Raw genomic sequence first — 16,662 nt, forward strand, 5'->3', positions numbered from 1 at the left:
TTGAAACACTGTTCTGCCATTCCTTATTTTTATTTATTTTTTGCAACATAATGAACTGTCTGTTCAGTCATTGAAATGTTTGTTCTGCTTCTGTAATCTTGGCAGTTGTCATACTATAGCCGAGCGGTTCTAAGTGCTTCAGTCTGGAACTGCGTGACCGCTACGGTCCTTAGGTTAGTTAGGTTTAAGTAGTTGTAAGTTCTAGGGGACTGATGACCTCAGATGTTGAGTCCCATAGTGCTCAGAGCCATTTTGTCATACTATGCATTAGTTATAGAATATGAGTCATTTGGTAAGAATACGTTACTGTCGCAAGTAAATGTGATGGAAAAGTGAGAGCAGGCAAGATAGCACACCCGTCTCACATAAATGGAAACAACAAAGAAATGGATGTGAACTATATCACAAAAATTGAATTCATGAGTCCAGACTTGCAAAATGGAATGAAACTTCAAAAATGTCAAAAAACATATGTTTTGACACAGCACAGAGAAACTGTGTGATTGTGAAACTTTTGCATTCATTTGTTGCAGCTTTTGTGACAAACTATTATGTTCTCATCATTTCCTTGGCAGTGATCACATTCGCATTCATACAAACACCTATCTCGGGCAAGAAGGCATATCTCATTCATTTAACAGTCATACAAATTAGGTGTGTCCTCTCTTTCTTTTTTTCTTTTCTTTTTCAAGATGACAAAAACGAGCACTAAAATCAATGTATAATAATACAGTTGAGTTAGCAATGTAAATATAATGTGAGTGTGTAAACCAAACAAAGCAAATTGCAAATATTGTACTTATTAGGCCTACAGCAGTTAAATTATTACAAATATGATATTGTACTTTACAGAAATAAAAATGTGACCCACAGAAGGTGACACATTGGTGTCAAAACATGTCTGGGTAAATGTAAAAATAAACTAATTGTGTTTTCATAAGGCTGATTTGAAAAACAACTCGGACAAGTTGGAAATTCATTAATATGTTACGGCAACAAAATGCTATGATTCAGCTGGTAAACGGAGATGATTTTACGTGCCCCCGTGTTTGCGTGCAGGATGTACCTGTCAAACGATTACTGTGTTTGCCGGTTGCAGATCCGAAATACGAGGAAAAGTTGGAGAACGGTGAGTTCCGTCCCCGGGACATGAAGCAGCTATTGCACAGGGGCCTGGGAGTGTTGGCGCCTGGTCGCCGAGTGCACTCGGACCGTGGCCCCCGGCAGCGACACCACACCGGCTTGTCGGAAGACGCCAGGCTGCCAGAGACCGGCGGAGGTGCCGCCGTTACACTTCCCTCGGACCTGCCTTACACCAGGTATAAGAATAGCTCAGTTCCTTGTAATGTGACGGTAGCCTCAGAAACCTGAGATGCCACCTGACATTTTACTAATCTGAATTCTTCATACAATATCACTCCATCAAATGTAAAGACTGGATTAACAAAAAGTGGAGAAAAATTGAGATGAAGCTTTTAATGCTTCAGCTGTTCTACATTTTCGTACACTCCTCAGAAACTGTCGGTGTGTCCCCCTCGGACTCTCGAGCAACTTGTGTGTCACATTGGCATTTTGGTTATGTCGCCGGAGTGTAGGCCTTTCGTGTGAATTTGTGCACTTTGTCATTTTATGATGGGTTTGTGTTGATTCCTTTTGGGTGATATCTGTGTGTGATCTGCTTCACGTCTTTTGAAATTTCTATTGAGTAATACAAAATTACTTTTTGCTCGCAGATAAAAACTCTCAAATTTAATGAAGCTGTATGTAGGTCGAAATCGACAGTCGGTATCACAATAATATTCGTTTATTTAAGCCATCTTCAGAATTTGTGGCCATCGAAGGGTAGGAACAGCAGTGTTACAAACAGTACTATTATGTATAGCATTAAAATAAGTTGGAGAAAAGTTGTAGCAAAAATTACCAGTAGTGCTGTTGCATATGACATTAAACGAAAATAGAGAAAGGTTGTAGCAATTACGCATATGGCTGGTGCTGGCGGCACCTCAGTTTTCTAGCAGTACCACGATATTACACTGTGACCGATGGCTGTGGAGCCACGAGTTACTGTGCAATTCATCTACATCTACATCCATACTCCGCAAGCCACCTGACAGTGTGTAGCGGAGGGTACCTTGAGTACCTCTATCGGTTCTCCCTTATATTCCAGTCTCGTATTGTTCGTGGAAAGGAGGATTGTCGGTATGCCTCTGTGTGGGCTCTAATCTCTCTTATTTTATCCTCATGGTCTCTTCACGAGATATACGTAGGAGGGAGCAATATACTGCTCGCCTCCTCGGTGAAGGTATGTTCTCGAAACTTCAACTAAAGCACGTACCGAGCTACTGAGCATCTCTCCAGCACAGTCTTCCACTGGAGTCTATATATCATCTCCATAATTCTTTTGCAATTACTAAATGATTCTGTAACGAAGCACGCTGCTCTCCGTTGGATCTTCTCTATCTCTTCTATCGACCCTATCTGAGCAATATTCCAGCAGTGGGCGAACAAGCGTACTGTAACCTACTTCCTTTGTTTTCGGATTGCATTTCCTTAGGATTCTTCCAATGAATCTCAGTCTGGCATCTGCTTTACCGACAATCAACTTTATATGATAATTCCATTTTAAATCATTCCTGAAGCGTACTCCCGGATGATTTATGGAATTAACTGCTTCCAGTTGCTGACATGCTATATTGTAGCTAAATGATAAGGGATCTTTCTTTCTATGTATTCGCAGCACATTACACTTGTCTACATTGAAATTCAGTTGCCATTCCCTGCACCGTGCGTCAATTCGCTGCAGATCCTCCTGCATTTCAGTACAATTTTCCATTGTTACAACCTCTCGATGTACTACAGCATCATCCGCAAAAAGCCTCAGTGAATTTCCGATGTCATCCACAAGGTCATTTATGTATATTGTGAATAGCAACGGTCCTACGACACTCCCCTGTGGCACACCTGAAATCACTCTTACTTCGGAAGACTTCTCTCCATTGAGAATGACATGCTGCGTTCTGTTATCTAGGAACTCATGCGCAGACTATGGATTACGTCATACCCGGCCAAACACTTCACGAGAACTGAAATGTCATTGATGTATGAAGTCTGCACAGTAAGTTCTTGTAAACCGTGTACAAGTACATAAGAAGTTAAAACGTTATAAAGCATAAATGCAAGTAGTCAGTTGTCTTAAAATAAAATAGACAAACTTACAAAACAACAGAAGAAGCAGTGTAATCTCTGAAACTGGTGTCAGAGACACACACATCATTCTTATTAATGTTTTGTCGCTAAACAGATAAACTAGAAAATTAAGTAATGCCATTATTTATTCAAGTCTTACATGTACCTTAGTGCCATTTTGTTATGAACAAGTTTTTTTTATCTCACATAGTTTTCATTTTATAGTGTACTTTGGGACGAGCTAAGTTAATATGTACTGGTGCATATGTATCATTTTAATGTATTATATTCCCATTCCTGTAAACTTACAGAACAACATTAATGTATCCTAATGGTATTGAGACCTGTATAGAATTTTTTCACCAGAGTACTAACAACACGATGTTGTATATGTTTCAAGTTTCTTGAAGCCCATGCCATGAAAACTACCACACAGAGCTGCCACTCTGTCACTGTGACAACAGCTGCTCTACTGGTTGATGTGGCACCACGTTTGGTCTCACCAATAGCACTGGAGGATACTGAGTAACTTTCCTACAGCGTTTATTTATGAGTCGTTGGCACAAACGTCTTTGATGATATTGACCTGAATCAGCACCTTGATCTTAGTTGGCATCCCTAGGCCTACTTCTTTTGTTTCTGAACTGCCACTTTGGCTGTTACGTTACTATGACAGTGGTGTCCTTTCCAGCCTAGCCAACAGAGTAGCCTTGAATTCTTACCACAGAGCACTGCCCAGTAAATGTACAATGACATATATTTTAATGGTTCTATCTTTAGTATAATTTTACCTGCTATTATGTCTGTGTAATATCTGTATGTACATATAATTCGTACTTTCTAGTTTATTCGTTTAGCGACAAAACATTAAGAAGAACAATGTGTCTGTCTCTTACACCAGTGTTATAGATTACATTGCTTCTTCTGTTTTGCTGGTTTGTCTATTTTATTTTAACATAAATGAATACTTGTGTTGATGCTGTATAATGTTTTAACTTCTTGTGGTGTAAGAGAACTTGCTGTGCAAATTTCATACAGCAACGATATTTCGGTTCTTAGTCCATAGTCGGCACGCGAATGGTTCCACAACTGTCAGTCACAGTGTACAATCGTGATATTGAGAAAACTGAGGAGCCACCAGCATCAACCGTCGGGGTAAATGCTACACCCATTCTCTATTTTCGTTTAACTCCTTATGTAATAGCACTGTTTGTGATTTTCACTACAGCTTTCCTGTATTTTATTTTAACGCCATGTGTAATAGTACTGTTTGTAACTTTGCTATTTCCACCCTTGCACAGCCAAAAATTGTGAAGTTGACTTTAACGTTAGGCAAAACAGGTAAATAAACAAATATTATTGCGGTCTCGACTGTTGATTTTAACATAAATATAGCTCCAGCTCGCTGTATGGCATGGTGACGATGTCTAAATTTATAAGGAAGCTGTGCCTACATGTAAATAAAGCATAAAGCGTGATCATGTGTGACAGGATGTAAATTTACTATTAGTGGCTGATTTTTGCAAATATTCAAAAACTATTTGAAGTTGAGATGTTAGTATAAAATAAATTGCCCATGTTGCTAATAGCACAAGAATTAGTTGACTCAGTGTATGTGGGTAATAAATAGGGGCAGGAGAACTGTGCATTAACAATAATGTGAAATTGAGGGTTGTAGCGACATATTGTGAAATTGGCAATTTTTATGTGATGTTCCAAGTTCAACATATTCCCTGTTACCACATAAAAGTGTCATACATATGAGGGCAGCAGATTGATGATATTAGTAGTTATTGAATGTTGAAATTAGTTAGTTGTGTCAGTACCAACATTACTATATGGAAGTGAATCTTGGGTAATGAAAAAGAAAGATATAATAAATATTACAAGCCAATGAAATGAAATTCCTCACGTACATAGCAGGATACACCAAGCCAGACTCCAAAAGAAATACAGATATTGGGAAGTAATTAAATATTTTCTATATAAACAGTAAGGTTGGTGAATACCAACAAAAGTGGATATTCCATCTGTTACGAACGGACAAATCGAGATTACCCCTACATTTTTGGCGATATACTCCGCAAGGGAGAAGATGCATTGGAAGACCTGCAAAATGATGGAAGGACTAGGTGTAGCTGCAACAGGCTGAAGGAGAGGCTAGTGCATGACGGAAGAAGAAGAAGAAGAAGAAGAAGAAGAAACTTTATCTGAAGGCTGAGATTCACATATAATCTTTAAAAAAGTCATACTTCAATTCCTGCATGATGTCCTCTGGCTCTAGGTGTGATGTCAATTAAAAATAGCTTACTTTCAGTACAATCCAGTAACAATTTTAGTTATTTCTATCATATTTCCTGACACTTTTGTCTAACAAATCGTACCAGAGATGATGTAAAACAACAAATACTGTGTCACAAACGCATAGATCTTGATGACATATTCTTGGTATACTTCTGTGAACCAACTGTAGGATGTGATATGTGATGTCATGTGAGCACCACAGTCGTCCCATGGATGTAAGAATTAAATGGTGCTGCTGATTGGTAAATATATGGATTTGGGTCTGCAGTGGGATCAACTTCTGTTTATCGAAAATGTTTCCTCGTGGCAACTACGGGACATTGTGAGCAGGTGGCTTTTTGTTACAGCTGGAAAACAGCAACTCATTTTTCAACATTACGATTGCCCATTATGGAGGCCCCGTCTACAATTCCCTGATGCACGATCGAGTTGCTTGTAGATGGGTGGCAGTAGCACGTCCCGAACCTTCTACCACCACCTGGGTTGTGACCTTCGACACGTACTCCAGATGTCTGGTGCTGCTACTGAGTGTCGCTGTGGGTGGAAGCCTAACCAAAATTGTTAACTAGGTGGATCCTAGACTTTGTTACAGTATAACTGTTGAAATTCTTGTTTTCCTCTATATGTAATGACAGGAAGTGCAGGATTTCAGGCTATATTTAATTGGAAATGATAGCCCCTCATTAATTAGCTGTGAGAATGTTTATTTTCTCCTCTAACACAGAAGCGCATAAAGACGAAGGTGAGGACATGATCTTTGAGTTCTCGTACATTGGCATTATTGTGTACTGTTGATTCTGTACTATTGCAAATTTATACGATTGACTCTTACACGTGTGATGATAGTGTTAATCACATTTGCCTGAGTTACAATGTACGACGCGTGTGGCCGATATGTACCAGTCCGTGCACACGAGGAGCCACATTCGCACCTCGTTTCTCGAGCTCGAGATCATCCCGAAGAGGAGCCACCAGATTTTTCAATTTTGCTGGGTGACAAAATTTAAGTCTGATATTGTGCTTGTTGGCGTCTCTCCCGGTTCGTGGGAAATACTGCCAAAGTATGGCAAGAAACCTGTGACAGTGGATACCTCCACTTCATTATGCTGTTCCCTCAGATGGTCTTGTTTTGGCTGGAAAGTATGACAAATTTGTCTTTCGGAATAGCCATATGGTAAGACATCTGTCCTGAGATTTTGAACCTCACATAGATGGGCTATTCCGGATCGGATGTGACGTGTGCTCACCGAATTGTGGTGCTCGGTACACTGTCACGTAGTGCAGGGTGGCGACTTCTGGTAACCTGCGAGTGTAAGTCAGTGTGAGTTGGTGACGTTCCCTCTCCCCTTTGTAAACAGAATATTTGCATTGAGGAAATTTAGATGAGGAAAAAATATGGGAAATTGGGGTCATCCGAGCCAGAGAGGCCTCGGCAGAGTAGCGGAGGGATCCGACGAAGAGTGCCCGACGACTTCTGGAAAGAACACTCTCTAGCAGGCAACCTCCGAGGCATCTGCTGCATCTTTATCATTTTCCCTCTCTCCGTTATCTCTCGTACCGGACGCCTGCTGCCGTATGTCAGCTGCAGGACCCACAGTTTGCGCGCCCCACTCTCACAGAGTTCCAGATCTCGCTGTAGCCTGCTATCTCTCTGGGCCCTGCCCTTCTCGACCTACAAAAGAGAGGAAGAAGCAACGACAACTTGCACTTTGGTCCGAACGGCTGTTGTCAGTTTACAGATCTCCGTGTGTACTACGTTGGAAGCAGTTGCTGCCCGTTGTCGACTCGGGCTCTGTGGTCGGGGTTTGCAATTTCTGCCTCCCTCCTGACAGGCTACCTATGCCCACTGACTTAACAGCCCTCCTTCAGCTACTGGTTACTCAGAGTTCGGGGAGGCACCATTCTCAGCTCTCCACTGCCCCGGGAGAATGGCGTTCCACACGAATCTGTATTGAGTGCCCTTTTCCTCATCGCTATTAATGGACTCGTGGCCGCTGTCAGACTGCTCGTCACACCTGCTCTGTATGTGGGCTAGTGCCCACTTAATGGCCTCAGTGGAATGGCAGCCCCAGGGTGACATCTCGCATGCTTCTGCACGGGCTCTCTCACACGGTTTTCAGCTCTCTTCCCTTAAATCTGTCACTGTACTACACGGTCCATCCCTATCCAGAGCTCTACCTGATGCCCGACGCCTGACTGTGGTCCTCGAGTTCCATTTCTAGGGTCTTTTTGATGAAGAGCTTACTTTGTCGCTCCGTATCCATCTTCTGTAGGTTGGAAATTTCTGTGTCCTTTGCTTTCTTGCCCACACCTTTTGAGGCACGGATCATTAGACTCTCCACCTCGATTGGGCCATAGTTCTGGCACTTCTGGACTTTGTCAACTTTATGGCTCTGCTGTCCCTTCTACACTCCTCCTCTTGGACCTGGTCGCCCATAGTGGTATCTGTTTAGCTACCCTTTCGCACTGACGCTGTGTCGATAGTCTCCTTATTGACTCTGGTATATCGTCATCGTCATCATTTCCCACCCCTTCCTCCATTTGGTTTGGTGTTCCCAGCTCCTGATTTCCTATTCCGTCACTGTCTGTTCGCTTCCTGCTCCTCCTTTCTATTCTGTTATTTTTGCGGCTGCAGGACATTGCCCACCACTTGCACACTCTCGGGCGGGTTTAATGGAAGGGCTCCTCCTCGTCTCTCTTCATCGTAATTTCTGTCTTCCCCATGTGTCCTGTTCCCCACCAAACCCCCTATTCTACAAAGTAATGGTCTCATAAAACTCCATTGGGGTACGTCCAAAGTTACTGGAATGTCTGAATATTTCTCTCAGTTAATAATGACATGCTGTGTGCCATTTACTGGGATGTCTCTATTTGAATCACAAAGCTAGCCTGATACTCCAACCTAACGTTTCATTTATTAGAAGGTAATAGAGAAATGTATCGAGTGCTTTCTGTACATCGAGAAACACTCCATCAACCTAGGTGATACCGCATCAACTCGAGCGGTTGGTTCTTGTACACCCCCGTGCAGCAACGAGTGACACTGGCGCCTTTCCCCTCCCCCAACTCTTCCCTCTCGTGTAACGGTATAATGGCTGTAGCAGCACGTGGTGACAGAGACAGTGCTAGCTCTCACATCGTCTTCTGTACGCTGGAGTATTCGTCGAATCAAATGGTACACCGTTTATCTGTCTAGCGAGCATTCGGCATGAGCAGAAAATGCTTGTGTTTAGATGTGCCATTTTTGAATGCTCAGTGGGAAGATTCACATTTGTTTGTAAAGTCTGATTGGAAAGCACTATGCTTAAAATGCCACTTTACGGTAAATATCAAAGCATCGACAGTGCTATGAAAATAAACATTTCTTGACACGTGAGGGGATTGCTGGACTGGACAGAAGCAAACTGATTACTAAATTAAAATCAGAAAATTGCAAAAAGTGGAAGACCTTTTACGGATGGACAGTTTGTAAAAGTGTTTTGTAGAGTGTTCGGGGGTAATATGCCCGTGTGTAGTGGCCCAGTTTGAGGCATTAAGCTTGTCTGAACATACAGTTTCTTGAAGAGTGCAAGAAATAGGTGTGGAATTAAAGGAGCAGTTGCGCAGTGAATTATGCGACTTCGTAGAGTATTCGATTCTTCTTCGTGAGAGCTCTGACACTTGCAGCATAGCTCAGTTTGCAGGTTTTGTAATGAGTGTCATAAAAGATTTCACTGTTATCGAGGAACTATTGGATGTTATTTCTTTGAAAAGTACTGTAATCCGGCAGGATATTTTCCTGGCTGTAGAGGTGGTTTTGAACGATATGCAGTTGTTACTTGAGTGTCTCTACAGCATTGCATCTGATTGGATCCCTGCAATTTTATTCAAAGGGGTAGGTTTTTTAGTGTATGGAGAAAAAAAAAGTGCGTGAAGGTGGACTTCCCCCAATTTTGACAATAAACTGCTTTTACATCAAGAAGAGTAACATGCAAGAGTTTTCCACAAGTTTAGATCGATCCTTAAAATGTTGCAAAGATTGTGAATTTTTGTAGAAAGCAAGGCTTCAGTCATCAGGAATTTAAAGCATTTTTGGAAGACCTTTAATCAATTCACAAACACATTCCTTTCCATTGTGCCACACAATGGTTCAGTTGCTCAAAAGAACTCTCAATCTTTTTCGATTTGAGACATGAAGTAGTTCTGTTTGCTGATATGAAAGGTTCTCCTTAGTCAGACTTGGATGATGAGCAATGCATTGCTAACCTTCTCTTTCATGCAAGGTATTGCGGAGTATTTAAATGATTTAAATATCTCATTGCAAGGTAAAAATAATTAATTGCCACCTAAAAATCAGCTTTTAGGAAGAAATTTGGACAGTTTTCCCTCTCTAAAATCATTGAATTTAGATGCTTACGAACACATCAGTGAGCACAAAGGAATTACAGTCATTGCATAAGGAATTTGAAGGTAGGTTTGAAGAAATAAAAGAAGTAAAATCAGCACTTAAAAGTTTTTATGATGCCTTTTTCGGTGCACCCAGAGAATGCCCCTTTGAGTCTCCAAGTTGAGCTGATAAAATTACAGTGCAATTCAATTTTGATAGACTGCTGTTACCATTACAATGGTGATTTTATTTTATTTTATAATATCCATAGGAAATCAGAAAGCAGATGACAGCTGTGGCTGCAGCAGTTTAGTTTAGTTTAGTTTTAGAGCGCAAAAAACAACTGGGGTCATATGCACCCAAGTCAAATCTATACAACACAAACACAGAGAGGAGGGAAACGACTATAGGCCAGTCCCAATGGACAGAATAGGAGACAGCTAAAAACTGGCTCATGGAAAAAAGGGCTAAAAGAGACACCATATAGAAAAGGAGATCCAAAACTGAAAATTAAATGACCTTCGTCAAACTGCTTCGGTGGGCAAAAAATAAAACGCGGTCGACTGCCCGTGCGTCATTCGTGAAAATGGCTGATAAATTAGACAGCGAACTCAAGCTGGAACATAAATTGTTAAAAAAAAGAGCATTCCAGCAGGAAGTGGCGAACAGTTAAAATTTGGGCACAATGCGTACGAAGTGGCGGGGTAGCACCACTTAGCAAATGACGATGTCGAAAAAGGTAGCAGCCTCGTTTCCTGGCAGACAGACATGGCCAGGGACCCACAGAAACATGACACTGGCTCCACCGAGGGTCAGCAAGTGACAGTTTTCCTGGACCCCCTGCACTAAGGGATGAGCAGTGTACAGCACACAGAGACTTTGGAGAGTGCTGAGTGAGTCTGAGCAGAGGACGCAATTGGGAAGGCTGTGTCGCCAGATTTACTCCGTGGCCTGGTACAAGGCACAAAGCTCGACTGTAAATGCTGAGGAATGTGCCATAAGCCGATGTCAAAAGACACAGGTGCCAGTGACGAAGGCACACCCAACCCCAGGGTCAGTCGGAGAGCCGTCGGTGTATAAAAAGGTACTATCTCGAAGTCCCACGTGAAGGTCGTGAAACTGAAGGCGTCAGGCCGAGATTGGAGTAGTGTCCTCAGGAAGCGAATGAACGCCAAAGTTAACGTGGGACGCTTCACAAAGCCAAGGTGGTGAAGGGTTCACACCCACTGGGAAGGTTACATGTAGTGTGAAGTTAAGCAGCCGTAGTAAGTGGCGAAAGTGGACTCCAGGAGGTAACAGAGAAGAGGTACGAGCCCCATATTGATGATCAAAGGAATCGTCAAAGGAGGAGGCATAGGAGAGGCTGTAGCAGTGTAGCAGGCACCGGGTCCCGTAGCAGCGCTGAGAAAGTCAACGTGCCGCACCTGACGGCGCAGCAGCCACAGAATACAGAAAGGTGAGAGAGGACTTCACAAGGAATGCGACCACATGTCGGCAAGCTGACATCCTAACAAGACAACAGGTTTTACACTTGTACAAGAAACTGAGATCAGTGACCAATGAATGTAATACTTTTCAACACTGCCCATCAATTTGGTGTTAGTAATTATGAAAATGTGGATTCGAAATGAAAGTGAATTGTGAACTAAATTTCCAAGGGTCAACACTACTAATGACCAGAGAATTCAGCAGACTGTTGTAGTTTTGAGGATAGATCCAGTGGTTGGAGGCAACCTGCTACATTTCTACATTTCAGATGCATCCCAATAAATGAACATACACATCAATGTACAAATTTTACTCAAAAGAGACTGTCGGTTGTCAATGTAACTTTTTACACACACACACACACACACACACACACACACACACACACACACACACGAGATTGGTAAATGTAAACAATCAAAGTTGTAATTTGCTCTGACAGGTCGAATGCCCAACCGACGGCATTTCCTTTGTGCAGTGGGGTGTGTGCTGATACGAAACTTCCTGACAGATTAAAAGTGCGTGCCAGACTGAGACTTTAACTCGGGACCTTTGCCATGTGGGCACATGCTCTACCAACTGAGCTACACAAGCACAACTCACCACCCATTCTCACAGCTTTACTTCAGCTAGTACCTAATTTCTCACCTTCCTGGAAGAAAGGATATAGTGGAGATATGGCTTAACCACAGCCTTGCAGATGTTTGTTCTCAGAATAGAGTATATATTCTGAGCTCCCTGCAAGCACATTTCTGATGCAATACAGAAGTACCACAGTGTGGCAGCAAAATGGTGCCACACGTAGAAAAATACGCCAAAGCTGCAGAATGTGGGATGGTAAGATTTTTGTGGGCAAAACATGTAAATTCCACTCTGTGATATTCTGACCATACACGGACAAGGTGTAATGTCACATCCAATTATACTGAAATGGCGCTAACAATGTGACCAAGCTGCACAGGCACAGGTGGTGGTGACTGGGGAAGCAGGCCGTCAGCATCTACCACCTCAACAATGTCCAGGCGAGCAAGGAAAAACATCTTGGGGCGGGTTAAGAGACTTTTCCCAACAATGAGCACATACACATGCCATTTCTCCAATGGTTCTGTGACTGAGGAGCAGATTTCTATCGTTGAGGAAATGAGCAAGTAGTACAATGTTCCAACCATTATTTACATCTACATCTACATTTATACTCCGCAAGCCACGCAACTGTGTGTGGCGGAGGGCACTTTACGTGCCACTGTCATTACCTCCCTTTCCTGTTCCAGTCGCATACGGTTCGCAGGAAGAATGACTGTCTGAAAGCCTCCGGGCGCGCTCTAATCTCTCTAATTTTACATTCGTGATCTCCTCGGGAGGTGTAAGTAGGGGGAAGCAATATATTCGATACCTCATCCAGAAATACACCCTCTCGAAACCTGGTGAGCAAGCTACACCGCGAAACAGAGCGCCTCTCTTGCAAAGTCTGCCACTTGAGTTTGTTAAACATCTCCGTTACGCTATCACGGTTACCAAATAACCCTGTGACGAAACGCGCCGCTCTTCTTTGGATCTTCTCTAGCTCCTCCGTCAACCCGATCTGGTACGGATCCCACACTGATGAGCAGTACTGAAGTATAGGTCGAACGAGTGTTTTGTAAGCCACCTCCTTTGTTGATGGACTACATTTTCTAAGCACTCTCCCAGTGAATCTCAACCTGGTACCCGCCTTACCAACAATTAATTTTATATGATCATTCCACTTCAAATTGTTCCGCACGCATACTCCCAGATATTTTACAGAAGTAACTGCTACCAGTGTTTGTTCCGCTATCATATAATCATACAATAAAGGATCCTTCTTTCTATGTATTCACAATACATTACGTTTGTCTATGTTAAGGGTCAGTTGCCACTCCCTGCACCAAGTGCCTATCCGCTGCAGATCTTCCTGCATTTCGCTACAGTTTTCTAATGCTGCAACTTTTCTGTGTACTACAGCATCATCCGCGAAAAGCCGCACGGAACTTTCGACACTATCTACTAGGTCATTTATATATATTGTGAAAAGCAATGGTCCCACAACACCCCCCTGTGGCACGCCAGAGGTTACGTTAACGTCTGTAGACGTCTCTCCATTGATAACAACATGCTGTGTTCTGTTTGCTAAAAACTCTTCAATCCAGCCACACAGCTGGTCTGATATTCCATAGGCTCTTTCTTTGTTTATCAGGCGACAGTGCGGAAGTGTATCGAACGCCTTCTGGAAGTCGAGAAAAATGGCATCTGCCTGGGAGCCTGTATCTAATATTTTCTGGGTCTTGTGAACAAATAAAGCAAGTTGGGTCTCACACAATCGCTGTTTCCGGAATCCGTGTTGATTCCTACAGTGTAGATTCTGGGTTTCCAAAAACGACATGATACTCGAGCAAAAAACATATTCTAAAATTCTACAACAGATCGACGTCAGAGATATAGGTCTATAGTTTTGCGCATCTGCTCGATGACCCTTCTTGGAAACTGGGACTACCTGTGCTCTTTTCCAATCATTTGGAACCTTCCGTTCCTCTAGAGACTTGCGGTACACGGCTGTTAGAAGGGGGGCAACTTCTTTGGCGTACTCTGTGTAGAATCGAATTGGTATCCCGTCAGTTCCAGTGGACTTTCCTCTGTTGAGTGATTCCAGTTGCTTTTCTATTCCTTGGACACTTATTTCGATGTCAGCCATTCTTTTGTATGTGCGAGGATTTAGAGAAGGAACTGCAGTGCGGTCTTCCTCTGTGAAACAGCTTTGGAAAAAGGTGTTTAGTATTTCAGCTTTACGCGTGTCATCCTCTGTTTCAATGCCATCGTCATCCCGGAGTGTCTGGATATGCTGTTTCGAGCCACTTACTGATTTAACGTAAGACCAGAACTTCCTAGGATTTTCTGTCAAGTCGGTAGATAGAATTTTATCTTCGAATTCAGTGAACGCTTCACGCATAGCCCTCCTTACGCTAACTTTGACATCGTTTAGCTTCTGTTTGTCTGAGAGGTTTTGGCTGCGTTTAAACTTGGAGTGAAGCTCTCTTTGCTCTCGCAGTAGTTTCCTAACTTTGTTGTTGTACCACGATGGGTTTTCCCATCCCTTACAGTTTTACTCGGCACATTCCTGTCTAAAACGCATTTTACGATTGCCTTGAACTTTTTCCATAAACACTCAACATTGTCAGTGTCGGAACAGAAATTTTTGTTTTGATTTGTTAGGTAGTCTGAAATCTGCCTTCTATTACTCTTGCTAAACAGATAAACCTTCCTCCCTTTTTTTATATTCCTATTAACTTCCATATTCAGGGATGCTGCAACGGCCTTATGATCACTACAGAATGAGAGTTAGAGTGTAGGAGACTGTGATGAGAACAGAATGATTCATTAGCCCATCAGGGTTATTTGTCCCCATCCGGTAGTGATTCCAACAGTGTACAGGAAAGTAAGAACAATATTTAGACGAGGTAAGGGGTCCAGACACAACCACTGTTTAAAACTCAACTCTCTCTGACCACGAGACACAAAAAACAATCGATACCGTCACCTAGGTCAGAGCACGCCCACTCAGGTGCTTTGCGAGCACTGGCGGGCGCCGGTCCTCTGCTACAGTCCCGGTGTGGTGGGGCGGGGCAAGGTGACGGAGGCAGGGTTGTGGCAGCACTCAGCGAGGCAAGAGTCGTGTTGTTTGGCGAATGGGGCTGGGCAAATCAGCATGTCAGGCAGTGTACCGGTATTAAAGAAAATAGTAATAATAATAATAATAATAATAATAATAATAATAATAATAATAATAATAATAGTACAAATACAGATAATATCACATCACAGCCAATACAGATTAAGTGTGGAATATACCAAGGAGACTCACTAAGTCCTTTCTGATTCTGTCTTTCTCTGAACCCACTATCCAACATGCTAAATAATACAAATTATGGATATAATATTACTGGAACATACCCACACAAAATCACACATTTGCTATACATGGATGATCTAAAACTACTGGCAGCAACAAATCAACAACTCAACCAATTACTAAAGATAACAGACGTATTCAGCAATGATATAAATATGGCTTTTGGAACAGACAAATGTTAGAAAAATAGCATAGTCAAGGGAAAACACACTAAACAAGAAGATTACATAATGGATAACCACAGCGACTGCATAGAAGCGATGGAAAAAACAGATGCCTATAAATATCTAGGATACAGACAAAAAATAGGAATAGATGATAGAAATATTAAGGAAGAGCTAAAAGAAAAATATAGACAAAGACTAACAAAAATACTGAAAACAGAACTGACAGCAAGAAACAAGACAAAAGCTATAAATACCTATGCTATACCAATATTGACCTACTCATTTGGAGTAGTGAAATGGAGTAACACAGACCTAGAAGCACTCAACACACTTACACGATCACAATGCCACAAATATAGAATACATCACATACATTCAGCAACAGAAAGATTCACATTAAGCAGAAAGGAAGGAGGAAGGGGATTTATCGACATAAAAAACCTACATTATGGACAGGTAGACAATTTAAGAAAATTCTTTATAGAACGAGCAGAAACTAGCAAAATACACCAAGCAATCACTCGTATAAATACATCGGCTACACCACTACAATTTCATAACCACCTCTACAACCCTTTAGATCACATAACATCAACAGATACAAAGAAAGTAAATTGGAAAAAGAAAACACTACATGGCAAGCACCCGTATCATCTAACACAGCCACACATCAATCAAGACGCATCCAACACATGGCTAAGAAGAGGCAATATATACAGTGAGACAGAAGGATTCATGATTGCAATACAGGATCAAACAATAAACACCAGATATTACAGCAAGCATATTATTAAAGATCCCAATACCACAACAGATAAATGCAGACTTTGCAAACAACAAATAGAAACAGTAGATCACATCACAAGCGGATGTACAATACTAGCAAATACAGAATACCCCAGAAGACATGACAACGTCGCAAAAATAATACATCAACAGCTTGCCTTACAACATAAACTTTTAAAACAACACATTCCTACATACAAGTATACACCACAAAATGTACTGGAGAATGATGAATACAAATTATACTGGAACAGAACCATTATAACAGATAAAACACCACCACATAACAAACCTGACATCATACTCACCAATAAAAAGAAGAAATTAACACAACTAATTGAAATATCCATACCCAATACAGCAAATATACAGAAGAAAACAGGAGAAAAAATTGAAAAATACATCCAACTGGCTGAGGAAGTCAAGGACATGTGGCATCA

At 41.9% G+C, this 16,662-nt stretch overlaps 1 protein-coding gene across 1 annotated transcript in view; it reads left to right on the plus strand.

Annotated features, from left to right (window-relative positions):
- Positions 1 to 16,662, plus strand: part of LOC124553555 — a 185,479-nt gene that overhangs the window by 118,172 nt on the left and 50,645 nt on the right. The window contains exon 11 of the mRNA XM_047127402.1: positions 1,100 to 1,319. Coding sequence (XP_046983358.1) covers positions 1,100 to 1,319 — 220 coding nt within the window. The remainder of the gene's footprint in view (positions 1 to 1,099; positions 1,320 to 16,662) is intronic.

The sequence above is a fragment of the Schistocerca americana genome, chromosome 11, assembly GCF_021461395.2.
Source record: "Schistocerca americana isolate TAMUIC-IGC-003095 chromosome 11, iqSchAmer2.1, whole genome shotgun sequence".
Classification (NCBI taxonomy): Eukaryota; Metazoa; Arthropoda; class Insecta; order Orthoptera; family Acrididae; genus Schistocerca; species Schistocerca americana.